The 15508-nt window shown below is 53.0% G+C and overlaps 1 protein-coding gene across 1 annotated transcript in view; it reads left to right on the top strand.

Moving 5' to 3' along the window:
- The window catches only part of NOS1 (nitric oxide synthase 1), an 82817-nt gene extending 69644 nt beyond the window's left edge, over positions 1 to 13173 (top strand). The window contains exons 21-28 of the mRNA XM_047088501.1: positions 1453 to 1646; positions 3309 to 3478; positions 6007 to 6217; positions 6924 to 7011; positions 8582 to 8703; positions 9763 to 9911; positions 10944 to 11138; positions 13051 to 13173. Coding sequence (XP_046944457.1) covers positions 1453 to 1646; positions 3309 to 3478; positions 6007 to 6217; positions 6924 to 7011; positions 8582 to 8703; positions 9763 to 9911; positions 10944 to 11138; positions 13051 to 13173 — 1252 coding nt within the window. The remainder of the gene's footprint in view (positions 1 to 1452; positions 1647 to 3308; positions 3479 to 6006; positions 6218 to 6923; positions 7012 to 8581; positions 8704 to 9762; positions 9912 to 10943; positions 11139 to 13050) is intronic.
- Positions 13174 to 15508: the final 2335 nt, after the last annotated feature.

The raw sequence follows: 15508 nt of genomic DNA, 5'->3' as shown, positions 1-15508 counted from the left end.
AAGATTAGTGTCCCAGGGATAGCAAAATCTGCCCAGGAAAAGAGAATGGGACCCCAGACCCTGACAGCACCATTCACAATTTCAGCCACCAATTTCCCCACCAGACTAAGGACGGGGGTGCCTTGCTTCAAGAAAATACTTGCAAAAGTGAATGTGCCAGCACAACTCTTTTTAATAATGGTGGCTATTTGCAGCACAAAAGGCTTCTTGGGTGTGCCAGAGACTCCTTTAAATAGCGAGTCCCATTGATCTATTCAAGTGTTGATTTACATTCTGTGGAGAATGTAGAAACTTCACATTGAATACGAAAGGGTCTCTATCAACTGAGAACCAATTAGCAACGAAGAAAAGCAGGTCGAAATGCAGACTCAAAGAGTACGAAGAATCTGATTTTCAAAGTGTGATGGGGCCCCCAAGTTTCCAGGTGGATCTGTACTAAAACTTTGTAAAGGACCAGAATGATCGTAGTCTGTGAATTCATTCTTGAAGCCTTCACTTGGCATACGCCTTCTGCCCTTAAAATTCAAAAACCAATGCAAAAGAGAAGTACCTGACAGATATAAATAAATTTCTCTCTGCGTTTTCTCCTTAGATCTCTCAAACTTATATTGGTGGATTTGCACATAACAAAGACCAATTATGTTTCTCATTTCCATGACAATATGGGGACCCTCCACTTACAGAAGAGGGGTGGAGCTTGGGATTCCCAGGAGAGCCGGCCTTACGCAGAATGGGGACTCGGCTACCTTGGCTCCAATGGGGTAGTGGTTCCTGGGAGAACCCCAATTAGTACTGAGAACAGAGTCTGTTATGGTGGCTGGTTAACCCTGGGAGTCTGAGGTCTCTTCAACTAATAAATATTTCTTGAGTACCAACGATGTGCCACGCACGGTCCTATTTGCCAGGAATAGAGCAGTGGAGAAAACAGATTCCTTGCCGTCTAGAATCTGCATTGCCCTGGAGGCCAGGGGGCAGGCAGGGGGCCAGACCACAAACCACATGACGATGTAAACTCTACTAGAGGGCAGATGGCGGTAAGTGGTTTGGAGAAAGGCAGGTGAAGGAAGATAGAAAAGCAAGGAATCTGAGGACTGAACCCTGAGGTACTCTCATGCCCAGAGTTTGGGGAGACAAGAAGGAGCCGCCAAGGAGAGAAGATCAGGAGAGCCTGGGGTGCTAGAATCCAGGACAAAGGAGTTGAGAAGGAGGAAGTGAGCAGATATGCCCAGTGCGTCTTCCATGACCAAGAGGAGCGCTCGGAACTTTCCACTGGATTTGCAATGCGGAGCTCATGGGTGCCGAAATCTGTGGTGTGGAATGATGGGGGCAGAGGACTTGGGGCCTCGCGGAATGGAAGGAGGGGGATTGCAGCCACAAGAAGAGACAAAGGAGCAAGGAGAGAAGGCAGTAGCTGGTGACCCTTATCCAACTGTTCCTCCACTTCCCCTCCAGCCGATCAACGATCTTCGTGCGTCTCCACACCAATGGGAATCAGGAGCTGCAGTACCAGCCTGGGGACCACCTGGGCGTCTTCCCTGGCAACCGCGAGGACCTCGTGAACGCCCTGATGGAGCGGCTGGAAGATGCTCCCCCAGTCAACCAGCTGGTGAAGGTGGAACTGCTGGTGGAGAGGAACACGGCTTTGGGTAACTATGGCCAGGGCCGGGCACCCCACCCGGCTGCTCCCGAGGCTCCTCCCCTTCCCCCGGGGGCTCCAGGGGCAGTGCGTGGGGGGCGGGGGGAAGACCTGTCCTTCTTCCCCATCACCACGCCAGGTGGCAGAATGGGTCTCTGTCACCTCCAGTTTATGAGACTGAAAACTCCTCCCGGGCTCATGGCTGAACAACCTTGGCCCAACTGGCTGAGCCCGCGTCCATGGACCAGCGTCCATGATACCAGGACACCCATAGCTCATCCCTGGGGGCGGGGCTTCTGCCTGCCTTCATCACCACCGCCTCACTGCCCACCGAATAAGTCGCAGCTGAGTGCCCCTCCCTCCTCTTAAAATGAAAAGGCACTATATGCAGCTCGATGGCCCACTAGAGGTTGAACCACGTTTCTGGCCTCATTAGATCAGGTTCCGGTCGTTTCGGTGACCATCCTTGACATTCCTGTTGAAGAACTTTCAAAGGCAAATGGGTCTCGGTGCTTCAGCTCAGTAGGCGCAGGTAAGCCTAGGGCTCAGGTACGAGGAACCACAGTGACCTTACGTGACAGCCCCTGATTTGGTGACATATCACCTTTCCGAAGGAGTTAGGGTGTACCGTCAGAGCAGAATGTGGAAGTAGCATGTGGTCAGAGCCCTGCTGAAAAGCCCACCGAAAGATACCACTTTGGGGGCGCCTGGGTGGCTCAGTCAATTAAGTGTCCAACTCCTGATTTCAGCTCAGGTCATGATCTCACGGTTCGTGTTCTGTGCTGACAGCGTGGAGCCTGCTTGGGATTCTCTCTCTCTCTCTCTCTCTCTCTCTCTGCTCCTTCCCCGCTCAAAATAAACATTGTAAAAAAAGAAGAAGAAAGATACCACTTTGGAGAGACAACACTTTATCTTCATAAATCCTACCCAGCCAAGTTCTTCCTTGGTGTTGGACTAGCACCTTTTTTATCTTGGGTTGAACCCCTGATATAAAGTAAAGGCTTGTGTTTAGGGGCTATATCAGGTGCAAATTACACAGACGCCCTACAGTGCAGTAGTCAGAACGAGGTCTGGAGCAGTGCTGCCTGACTTCACACTTACGAGTTGTGTGGCCTCGGGCAAATCCCTTTACCTCTCTGTGCTTCTTCCTTTTTTCTCAGTGGCAACACGGGGATGATGATAATAATAGCACCAATCACCTAGGATTGTTGTAAGGACTAAATGAATTACTGGAGAATTGCACTTGGCCTAGAGAAAGCACTAGGAAAGTGTTAGGTATGTTTGCAGTTTTAAATACTGAAATCCCACTGAGAGGTTTGAGAGGCTGGCACCATGAGAGCGCAGACAGAGCCAAAATAGACCCATAGCTTGTGTTCAGTAGGGGGGCTCACTGCATAGAATGCCATGGGAGTGCCTCATGCTATTTTAATAATGGTTTATTCTTTTTATTTTTGAACTGGTTTGCTCAGTTGACTTTGCATATGCGCCTTGCATAGATGAGGTGATCGTGTGGTCCCCAGAACCCTGGGTGTAGATGTGGAACATGGAAGGTGGCAAGCCAAGGCTCACCGGCCCCGTCCTCTGTCCCAGAAGCAAATCTGGCCTTCCTGGCCTGGACCTAAGCCCTCGGAGCTCAGACTCTCCTTCCCCCGTCCACCCCTCACCTCCATAGGCGTCATCAGTAACTGGACAGATGAGCACCGCCTCCCGCCCTGCACCATCTTCCAGGCCTTCAAGTACTACCTGGACATCACCACGCCGCCCACGCCACTGCAGCTGCAGCAGTTTGCGTCCCTGGCCACCAGCGAGAAAGAGAAGCAGCGACTGCTGGTCCTCAGCAAGGTGGGTCCCTGGCCTCGTACAACCCCCAAGGGCACCTTTCACCTCCTAGTTGGCGGAGAGTTATAGAACTATAACCACAGCTGTCCAGCAGGTGGCAGGGTTGAGCAAGAGTTGCCAATTTTTGTTTGCAGGCGGCCGCCATATTGGCTAGTCCTGACCATCTCCCTTCATTCTAAGGTCTGACAGAACGAGGGTAACTCTTTTGAATCTCAGAGTTCTCTGGCCTAGTAGAAATTGCTGTGCTAACTCTTGTTCCTCCTTCCTTCGCAACTCTTGAGTTTCCATGAGTTCTATCTGAGCCCATACTTAGGAGGAAAAGAAATAGAGAATCCCACTTGCCCTGTTTTAGAGAGAGGCCTTTCCCAAAGCAGAGGACTTATTGGTAGGACTGCAAGATATAGGAGCCCCTCTGATGGTAAAATGAATCAAACAAACACTTCTATCATCCTTGCTTTGAAGCCTAGGGCTTCCTTGCCCCAAGCTGCTGCAAAACCTGGCTCAGTAGAATCCTACCCAGGGGGGCCACCCAGACTTCTCCCAGTGGGGGCTCCTCTCCACTAAGCAACGTTGGTTTAGCTTTCTTCCGCTGTCCAGGAGAGGGCACTGAATGATGGGCAGAGAGGAAGAGGCTAATTCAAAGAATGCATATTACAGTCGACCCTTGAACAACACCGGGGTTAAGGGTGCTAACCACCCCCCATGTAGTAGAAATCCACATATAACTTTTGACTCCCCCAGAATGGCCACAAATATAGCCTACGGTTGACTGGAAGCTTTACCAGGAATAATAACGGTCGATTAACACACATTTTGCATGTTATATGTAGTCTATACCGTATTCTTATGATAAAGTAAGTTAGAGAAAAGAAAATGTGTTTGAGGGACCCGTGTTGTTTGAGGATCGCCTGTATTTAGAAGTGAGAAAAGTAACACCAAAAGGAACATTTATAGAGAGTTGTAAGGGGTTAACTCTGGAAAGTTGGAAACAGATTGGAGAAGTCAGAGCATTAATTTTCATCATAAGCTTTGCAGAATTGTTTCACTTTTTACGCTGTGTACATGCATAACTTTAATTTAAAGGTGTAATTGATGAGTCAGGGGCTGCTATGAAGAGGGACCAGAGATCAGCACTGTTCGGACGGGATGATTTCAAGTAGAATTTGATAAACTGTATGTCTTAGCCCGTTTCTTCCAAAGAGCACAAACTCTAAGGCGGGATTAAATGAGGGAGGATTTTTAACAAGGGAAACACCTGTGTGAGAGAAAAATGGCAAAGACTCAGGTAAGGCTGGGAGAACCATCAGACCTCTAACAAGTCTGACCCCAAGTGAAGGAGAGGGAAGGAAGTTTGAATGGAAGCATCTAGAACGGCAGCTGCAGCCTTCGGAAGGACCAGCACTGGTGACCCATGTCTGTTTCTAGTGGGTGTCCATTTCAGACAGCAGTTCCTGAGGCTCTTGGCTAATTGCACCCTTGTAAGCCAGAGATCAGTGAGACTGGAGGTCTGGGGGGGCACGTCCTTAAGGGTGCCATACCCTATCAATAGAGCAAGGGTCGCCTTTAGGAACATGGGGGAAAGCTTTGTTATACGATGCACTTATAATAGGCTTTATTCGTCAAAGTCTGAGCATCGTGTAAGCAATAAGGGAATGCCCAGGGCAGCTTCTGAGATGTAGGAAAAATAACTCCAGAGCCCCAGAGGGGCTGTGCTGTCCACATGCCCCTGAACATGGTCCTCCACACCCTAACCTTTTCCTTTGGGGCTGTCATTCACCATCTTAAACTTGACCTATGCTCTCTGCAGATACATCGTCTCCAGCCCTGCAAACTCACAGATCACAGCTGAGTTCTGTATCAACGAGTCACACCTCCTTCCATTTCCAGGTCCTTCTCTCTTGACCTTTACATATGGCAGGACCTATAATAGTTGGGAGCACAGATTCTGGGGCCACACGGCCTAAAGTGGGTGTCAGCAACCTTTTCCCATAGACAGCCAGGTAGGAAGTATGTTAGGCTCACGGTGCCTGAGGTCTCTATCGCAACCCCGTAAACTCTCCCGTTATAGCCCAACAGCATAGACAGCACCTAAGTGAGTGGGCGTGGCCAGGGTCCAATCAGACCTCATTTGTGGGTGCAGAAATTGGAATTTCATATCACATTCTCGTGTCGTAAAATAGTATTCTTTTGATTTCATCCCCAGCTCCCATCCGTTCAAACACGTAAAAACAACTCTTAGCTCCTAGGCTCCTACGAAACAGGTGGTTAAGCCACATTTCCCTGTCGGGCTGAAGTCTGCCACCCCCCACCTGGATTCAAAACCCAGAATCACTGCCTTAAAGCCAAAGGGCGTCCATATTTGTCCGTTGCCTCATACGGTCGTAAGAATTAAAAGCTGGCACGGAGTAATTACTGCATAAATGTTAGCCATCATTTATGATGGCTCATTACCTTCCCTGGACATCCTGGCGCCCTCTTTGGAAGTGTGTACCGGGGCGGGTGCGAGTCCTGTGTCCCTCTCCTTGGCACAGGGCTTGCAGGAGTACGAGGAATGGAAATGGGGCAAGAACCCCACCATCGTGGAGGTGCTGGAAGAGTTCCCGTCCATCCAGATGCCCACCACCCTGCTCCTGACCCAGCTGTCCCTGCTGCAGCCTCGATACTATTCCATCAGTTCTTCCCCAGACATGTACCCTGACGAGGTGCACCTCACCGTGGCCGTTGTCTCCTACCACACCCGAGGTGGGCAAGGGCACTGGGAGAGCCTCCGGGTCTGCGTTTGCCCCCAGGGGCCTCTGCAGGTCTGCCAAATCCCAAGTCCCCAGGGAGGAGACCCATCCCCAAGGCCAGGAGCTGGGAAAGGGGCCGGGCAGGTGGATCGCCCCTTCAGGCAGAGCCAACCCGGTGCAGAATCAGGAAGCGAGAAGGATGTGCGCTTGAAATTCTTCTCTACTCCCCAAGCCTGAGAGCCCTTTTACTGTCATCTCCTCATCGCCGTCCCCCCCCCCACCAAGGCAGCGACTCAAACAAGCCACCCCCACCCATCCCTCGGGGCGGGGAGCTCCCTACTGCGTGATGTCCAGCTGGCTGTAGGTCAGTCAGATACCCTAGCGTTTTCCTCCTGTATTTTCCCTCCTTGATAAAGCAGTTAAAATGCACAGTGCCCGGGGGAGCTCTGAGACCGGCATCCTGGAAGGTCACCCAGAGCACACTGACCGTGACCTCAGTCAGTGGCAGGATCTGAATCCAACCCACCCTTACCCACAGGAACCCTGGGCGGTTTCACAGCCGTGAGCTCACCCCAACCATACCATGTCCAGACAAGGAATTCCAAGGCACAGACTTGGCATGGGGCTCTGGGCCTTCTGCTCTGGAGGGAGCGGGGAAGCCGGGGACGGGGTACCTTGGGGACAGGAGGCGCGCCAGACCGCCTTGGTTCCTCTGCTAGATGGAGAAGGACCAATTCACCACGGCGTGTGCTCCTCCTGGCTCAACCGGATACCGGCTGACGAAGTGGTCCCCTGTTTCGTGAGAGGGTGAGTGGCAACTGAAAAGGAATGACCGTTGTCCCAAATCTGCATGTGGATGTCCTGAGGTGGGGTAGGTGGACCAGCCCCGCGGGTTCTAGAGAAATGGCTGAGTCAGACAGAATGGAGATCAGCAAACACTCCGAATCACTCCAAGTTGTTAAGTCAGTGGGATCATGGGAGGGCGACGCAGCAGAAACTGGGCAAGCCCTCCAGTTCAAGTCAGGTCAAGGTAACAAATATGTATCAAGTGCATGTCCTGGGCTGGATGGTGGGGCTGCAGGAGACGGCCGGGCAAACGCAATATCCGCTTTCCTGGAATCGGCAACCTTGTGGAAATTCTATCTGATGTCTCCCGGCCACCCTATCCATTTCCCACTTTCTTGGAGATGGGGAAGATCCAAGCCATCCCCCCACCCCCACCCTGCATCGATCAGAGCTGTTCCTCCCAAACTCACTTTGATTATTTTTTTTTATTTTTTAAGGTTTATTTATTTTTGAGAGAGAGAGAGAGAGAGGGCACGAGTGGGGGAGGGGCAGAGAGAGAGAGGGAGACACAGAATCCGAAGCAGCTCCAGGCTCCGAGCTGTCAGCACAGAGCCCGACACGGGGTTCATACCCAAAACCGCGAGATCACGACCTTAGCCGGAGTCGGACGCTTAACCGACTGAGCCACCCAGGCGCCCCCAAACTCACTTTAAAAGGGCATTCCTGCCTACGGTGAACAGTGCTATACTGTGCACTTAAAAATTTTGTTAAGAGGGTAGGATTCATTGAAGTGTTCCTACCACAATCAAATAAAAAATACAACTTAAAAAGTTTTCACAATAAAGGATATACCTGAGCCCACGCTAGGTTCCTGCTTTGGTACCCAGTAATTTCCCTACCTGAGCAGTGGTCTCGACCAGTGGTTTTTCTCAGCTGCTGGGAGTAGAGTGCTCATGGGATGGTCCATATGCCATCAGCGTGAGAACCCCCGCCGTGGTGCTTCAAAAATACAGTATCCTGAGCCCAGACTTGCTGCATTGCCCAAAATTCGGCACTTTAAACACCCTCCCCCACCCGTGGTTCTCTTACACACGGTAGTCTGCTCCCACGGGTGGTTAAATCGCTGCTTCTCAGAGCGGGGGATTCTCCCCCTCCCCCCGTCCCCGCCCAGGGCACATTTGGCAAATTCTGTGGACACTCTTGTTTGTCACAGATAGAGGGTGCTCCTGGCATCTAGTAGGTAGAGGCCCAGGGGGTGCTGCTCAATATCCTACCACGCACGGGGCACCCCGCCCCCCCACAGCAGAGAAATGTGCAGCCCCAAATGTCAGGAGTGCTGAGGTTGGGAAACCCTGAGTTAAATCGATCCCACTGCCCTTTGCGGCTTAGCCCAGCAACGAGGAAAATCGGGAATTGGAGTCGTAGCCAGACTACCTCCTGTTTGGGGGATTCCCCAAATCTCTGGGACCCCCCCCCCACTCTGATCAGACCCCACATGAAGAGTGCGATCCCACTGAGTTACCAAGACGGTCAGGCATCCTTGATCAGACTTGGGCTCAGCCAGCCTTCTGATTCTCTCTTTCTTGCCCAGAGCACCCAGCTTCCACCTGCCCCGAAATCCCCAAGTGCCCTGTATCCTCATCGGCCCAGGCACTGGCATTGCCCCTTTCCGAAGCTTCTGGCAACAGCGACAATTTGATATCCAGCACAAAGGTGGGTCAGAGTTCAGCAGCCGTGGGGTTTCCACCCCGCCTGGACCCGGGGAGACCCGCCTGTGTCCCAGCCACCCGGACGAATGATGGCGTTACCTCTCCGTTGCATCACTGCCTGGGGAAGGGCGGGGGGGGGGGGGTCATAGTACTGACCGGACCCAGAGGTGAGGTCCACGGTTGTACTCCAAAGGACACATCCAAACAACTCTCCCAACCCAGTTCACCCTCGGGCCTGAAATTCCATCCCCAGAGGACATTTCTTTGACCGTCAAGATAGGACCCATCTGAAACGTCACGCAGACCTGGAAGAATAAACCTTAAGCCTTCTCAAATGCATGTGTGGGTGTGGGATCGTCCCAAAGGTGGTTACCCGAGGGCAAGCCTTGCTGTGTGAGAGACACAACACATCAGCTTTGGGAGGAGAGAGAGCAAGAAACCCACAGTGGCGGTATGCATTAAATGGGGATTTATTGAGCGTGTAAGAAATGCCAAACGCTGTTGTGGGTGCCACAGGCACAACGATGAACAAGACAGGGAAACAAGTTAAAAAATAATATTAATAATAATAAGCTTCCGTCCTAGACCAGTCATTCTGGTTGGAATAGCTAATACCGATAAAGGATTCGCCGCATGCTGGGCTCCCCTGTTTTACTTCTCTGTCACCCTGGAAGATGCTATTTTTATTTCCATTTGCACCTGGGGAAATACACACCCAGAACATTAAGTAAGCTGCCCACCATCACACCGAGCTGGGATTTGAACCCAGGTAGTATGGCTCCACAGTCTAGGCCTCTAGCACTACCCAGTTGGGGGAGGGGGGTGCTAAATAGCCAGGGGGTGGGGGCAGAAGGAAGGATTGAGACCCTGAGCACACCGTACCTGCTTCCCTCAGTGTGTGCATGCGCGTGTGTGTATGTACCCCAGCCTGTCCCCGTGCTTGTGTGCCTGTATCCGCAAGGTACACACCAAGGCTTTCAGCACCCCACCCCTGGCATCACCACCCACAGCCCCAGGTCAGGCCTCAGAGCTGTCAGTGACACGAGATCTTCCCGGTCCCCAGGAATGAGCCCCTGCCCCATGGTCCTGGTGTTTGGGTGCCGGCAATCCAAGATAGACCACATCTACAGGGAGGAAACCCTACAGGCCAAGAACAAGGGCGTCTTCAGAGAACTCTACACGGCCTACTCGCGGGAGCCAGACAAACCAAAGGTAACATCCGGCCCGTTCACAGTCCCCACGCCCCAGCCCAACACCTGCAGACACCCCCACCTTTCCCGAATTCTCCTGCGGAACATTGCTCTGTACTTCAGGAAGCAGGAGCACAAAAATACCGATTCAAAATATTTAACAGCCCATATCCTCTGATGCCACTTCTATGAAATACCCGGAACAGCCAAATCCGTAGAAACAGAGAGCGGATTTGTCGGTTACCAGGAGCTGCGGGGACGGGGGGCTGACTGCCGATGGGCACAGAGTTTCCTTTGGGGGTCATGAATAAGTTCTAGAACTAGACAGAGTGATGGTGGCCCAAGATTGTGGTATACGAAATGCCACTGAATTGTCCACTTTAAGAGGGTTAAGCGGTTCATTATATGTGGTGTGTATTTTACCAGAATAAAAAAAATACTTAAAAATATGAATAATAAAAAACCGAAAAACACATTTAACAGTCCATTAGAGGCACTACCCGTCAGAATGGTCACAGGCCACCGGACTGGAGCACGCTCCTGCTGGGTCTTGGGGAGACCCAGGGGGCGGTCCCCGGAAAGGGCCCAGGGCAGCTGGGGTGGGGTGGGCACTCAGAGGGTCCGGGCAGCGGCTGTTTGACAACCCGTGTGCTGGGTTTGTGCGGGTGTGAACTGAGAGCCCCTCGCCCCTCCCGCCTCTTGCTGTCTGGCCGGGGGGCCTCCCCGGGACCCCAGCCCAGGATGACCGCAGGCGCGAAACCCGCACCTCGCGGAGAACAGGCGTTCCCACCCCGTGGGTGACCGCTGGCCGTTGCAGAGGGGAGCAGGTAGATAGTGCCCTGCTCTGTGCCGCTCCAGGGGGTGGCGCTGGGGTGTGTCCTCCCCCCAGAGGGTCCTTAGCACAGCTGAGCCCCATTCACACACCCTTGGCTTGGCTTTCGCTCTCTTACTCCTCCCGGTCCCCTGGGGTCACGGGTGTCCGGCTCCGCTCCCCTGGGGGAATGAGCTGCACCGGACCCCAGCTCCTCCCCATGGCTCTTCCCCCTCCCCGCAGAAGTACGTTCAGGACATCCTGCAGGAGCACTTGGCAGAACCCGTGTACCGAGCCCTGAAGGAGCAAGGGGGCCACATTTACGTCTGCGGGGACGTCACCATGGCCGCCGATGTCCTCAAAGCCATCCAGCGCATCATGACCCAGCAAGGGAAACTCTCAGCGGAGGATGCCGGCGTGTTCATCAGCAGGCTGAGGGTGAGTGACAGGCCGGCTTCTTGGATCCCTTTCCTGGCATCCAGTTCCCGTCTCCTCCTGTCTCAGTGATCGGGGGAGCCTTGATGACATCCCCGGCTGCTCCTTTTTCCCATGTGTGGCTCAAGGTGGAGGATACTGGTGGCCCCAGACCATAGTTGAGAGAGAAGGAAGGGGTGACTGGGCGCTGGGTCAGTGCAGGCGCAGGTATTAAATAGGGATGGCGGCAGTGCTGTGTGAAAATAACAAGTGAGTGGGCTGCTGGGTGGCTCGATAGAAACCGTCCACACCCAACTTCTCCTGCCCCCAGAACCACGCTGCAGCACTGCCCTGCGTGGTGGTGCAGGTTGAACACTGCACCAAAAAAAGTTTGTCTAAGGCCAGCCACCCTGTGTTTGCACAGAGCCACGTACCTTGGCACGGAACTGTGTCTACCCCAGAAAGAGGGGTACTTTCACCTAATTTGCACAGAGGCTAGAAGCAGCCCAGCAAGCAGAGTCCTGATTGAGTGACCCGCTGCCCCAAATAGGAGGAACCGAGTCCCATGCCTCCACAAAGCTCCAGAGATGATCCCATCCTTCCCCCTTCTTCCCTAAATGAGCATTAAACATTTTTTTGCACAAGAAGTCTTGCCCTAAATCTAATGCTAAACCCCAGGTGGTTAAAAAAAGAAGAAGAAGGAGGAGAAGAAGAAGAAAAAGAAAAGAACTTTCTGGTAGAAATGCCACAGATCCAAAGGGAGCGGCAGAGAGCTCCTATCGCTCAATCTCTTTGGTATGAGCCTTGGAGACACTGTCATAGATTCCCGGACCTCTGCAGAATAAGGTTCAAAGACTACCCCAACTAAAGGTGAACCCATTCTACTAATGTGCAACTTCCTTCAGGACCGAAGGGTGCCACAACTGAACTCTGTGCCTCGTTGTGCTTCACTGTGATTCCGCGTTGTTCCCCCAACCAGTGCCCTGCCTCAGCAGTGGGGCACACTTTCCCCTTGTTGAATCCTCAAGGACACGGCCCTGGGAGGATGTTCTTGCTGCCTGCCCCTCAGTTTGCTGAAGGAGCTCCCACTTTCTCCAGAAACTCTTAGACGCCAGAGATCAGTCATCACTTGTGCTGTTTCTTGAATCCCCAGAGGAGATTCCTCTTTTTTGGTTGTTTATTTCTGCGCAAAGATGCCCGTCTTTGGATAAACTCATGTGTGCCCGCCAAGTCTCCACTCTGGTGGCTGTGCAGTGTTCCCTGAGTGCTAAACGGGCACTTTTCTCTTCTCCCATCTCTGCTGGCTTCTTTGGGCTGTGATGCCTTTCACACTCCACCCAGCCACGCCCAGAGCTGAACTTTGCAGGAACAGGAGGAGGGAGAGAAGGGGAGCGAGGTTTCCCTTTGACCTCCTCACTCCGTCTGTCCTCAGAATCGGCAGCTCTGTTTCTGGATGCAAAGCGAAATGTTCTTTGTCCCCGGGCTGGAGAGATGGCTCTGCTCTGCGCTGGAGAGCCCAGGGTCTTGTGAAACGCAGCCCTGGAGGCCAGAGATCCTCCAGGGGGCGCTGGGTTACACCTTGTTTCTTTAGGAACTGACTTCTTTTTTTTTTTTTTTTTTAATTTTTTTTTTTCAACGTTTATTTATTTTTGGGACAGAGAGAGACAGAGCATGAACGGGGGAGGGGCAGAGAGAGAGGGAGACACAGAATCGGAAACAGGCTCCAGGCTCCGAGCCATCAGCCCAGAGCCTGACGCGGGGCTCGAACTCACGGACTGCGAGATCGTGACCTGGCTGAAGTCGGACACTTAACCGACTGCGCCACCCAGGCGCCCCAGGAACCGACTTCTTTAGGGATATTCCATTCCAGGGTTTCAGCGTTGCCTGTCCCTTTCCCGCCTTTGGCTGGCATTTGAGGGCTGTTTCTGTCCCCCAGGATGACAACCGGTACCATGAGGATATTTTCGGGGTCACCCTGCGAACATATGAAGTGACCAACCGCCTTAGATCTGAATCCATTGCCTTCATTGAGGAGAGCAAAAAAGACACTGATGAGTAAGCAGCCTCCATCCTGTGGGCAAGGGGCGGGCAGGGGTGTCAGGCTTCGTTTGACGCTGGCTTTCCCACAATGTGGGGGGAGGGGAGAGGGAGGAGGGCAAATGCACATTCTCAGGCCACCCCACACCTGCTGACTCTGAAACTCTGGAGCGAGAACCCCGGTTTGTGTTTTAGAAAGCCCTCAGGGGATTCTGAGGCCCCTCCATGTGTGGGAACCCGGGCTTTGGGTGCCCAGCGTCTGCCTGGGGCGCCCCCTAGTGGAACAATGGCTCCAGCCTCTGGGAAGGCGTGTTGGAGCCACTGCTCCCGGCATTTACACCGCCTCCCACGCCCCCCAAGTCGCTCAGAACATTCTCATCCACACAAATCCCAATTAGTGTTATTATGACAAGTTTACCGGCCTTCTGGAAGTTGCTGGGAACAGTCAGAGGCGTCGCGAGACTGGATTGAGTCTCAGGATTTCAACCTTATCTGAAGGCCTTGACCTTTGAACTGCGACTGCAACGTTGCTCACCCTATGCCCGCCACAGAGAACTTCCAGACCACCACCGGATGCCCCTTGTGTTGAATTAAGTGGGAATTCGGCTGTCTTGTTTTTGGTAGCAGAGGGAAGACACCCCGTTTCTTTTTTCCTTAAGTTTGTTTATTCTGACAGAGAGAGAGAGAGAGAGAGAGCGCCCATGCGCATGTAAGTGGGGGAGGGACAGAGAGAAAGAGGGAGAGAGAGAATCCCGAGCAGGCCCCGCGCCACCAGTGCAGAGAGCCCGATGCGGGGCTTGAACTCACAAACCTCAAGATCATGACCTGAGCGGAACTCAGATGCCACCCAGGAGCCCCAAGACGCCCTATTTCTTAAGCAGCCTCCTTTCTCCCCCCTTAGGATGACATATTTCATGTCCAGTAGGCCCACACTTGATTGCCTTTCAGATTACAACCCCTCTGGCTGTCAGAAAGCCCCTTTCATTGTCCCTCTTCCTGGCCCTTTGTGTTGTTCATCCCAGAGAAGCCCCAGCTGGGGGCGAGGAGTGGGGGGGGGGGGGGCTACAGAAGAAACGGCAGAGCTTGGTGCCCTGTGCCCAGAGCTTGGTGGCTTCCCTGGGGCTCTGCAAGGAAACAGAGCAGCTCTGTTCTGTGACACTAACTCCCTCCCTCCCTGTCTTCCTACAGAGTTTTCAGCTCCTAACTGGCTCCTCTTGCCCAGATGGATGGCCGGGGGGCTGTCCCCTGTGCTCCGGCAGGGGCGGCTGCAGGTTTTCTAAGCGTGGACACTGCTGAACCTTCCCTACGGGACCCCACGTGGCCCCCGCTGTCCCTCTCGTCCTGTCACCGTGGTTGTTCCTCTTCTGGGTCCCCACCCCTCGGTGGTTTCCTTGGCCCTCCTGGGTTTTCTCCTTGAGTTTTCCTGCCGCAATGCAATGCCTTTATAATCCACAGTGGCTCTTCCAAAACTGTGTCCCCCTCTCTCTCTCTCTCTCTTCCTGACAAGGGCAAATCACTGGTGCATGAAATCACTGGAACATGGCCGTCGCTCCTATTAGGGCTTGTTTTCTGGGGTTTCCCCTGGAGAGGCTGCAGGGACTGGTCAGGAGAGTCCCAGCCAGTCCCTCTGCCGCTGAAGCCCCCCCCCTTATCCTTTTTTTATGATGACGTCCTCGTTGTGTGTGTATGTGTGCACGTGTGTGCACGCATGTGACAGGCCTGGGTCCCCGTCGTCTGCCCTGTCCCCTGGACAGGCGTGTTGCCGGCAGCCTCTCAGTGCCCCAAACCGTGCCCTGGCCTTGTATTGGTTCCTCACGTGTCCATAACTTAAGATCTGTGCTCCGTGTTCCTGAATTCTTATCCCTGAAGCACCTTAACGGTCCCCGGTTGCAAAGGGCAGGGAGAAGGGAGTGTGACGATTAAGGGGAAATCTCCATCAAAAAGGGGCTCACGGAATTGCATGCGTTTAGATCCCAGCACGCACCAGTGAGCAGCCCTCTCTGGGAAACTAACCCATCTCAAGGATTAAGCAAACCCCCTCCCTGATCCTACCCTGCCCGAGCCAGATAGGATCACCTGATTTGGCCCTCCCCAGATAATCCTACCTGCAAGTCTGGGAAGTAATGTTCCTGTCTTTGCCACCAGGTGACTTGGGGCAAGTCACTTGTCCTCAGTTTCCCCTTGTAATGTTATGGAGCTAAAAAAAAAAAAAAAAGAGTATGAATAGATGAAACTTTAAAGTGGTGGAGACTGGAGAGCATCTCAAGGAAGAGTCTCATCGCCGGGTTTTTTGTTTTGTTTTGTCTTGGGGTTTGTTTTTTTTTTTTTTTTTCTCCAAATGGGGACTTGCCGATCTG

The sequence above is a fragment of the Lynx rufus genome, unplaced genomic scaffold (genome assembly GCF_022079265.1).
Source record: "Lynx rufus isolate CCGP_SWC_20201006 ecotype Redwood Valley unplaced genomic scaffold, mLynRuf1.p SCAF_24, whole genome shotgun sequence".
In the NCBI taxonomy this organism is placed as follows: domain Eukaryota; kingdom Metazoa; phylum Chordata; class Mammalia; order Carnivora; family Felidae; genus Lynx; species Lynx rufus.
Note: the sequence above shows the minus strand (reverse complement) of the source record. Positions and strands in the feature narration are given on the sequence as shown.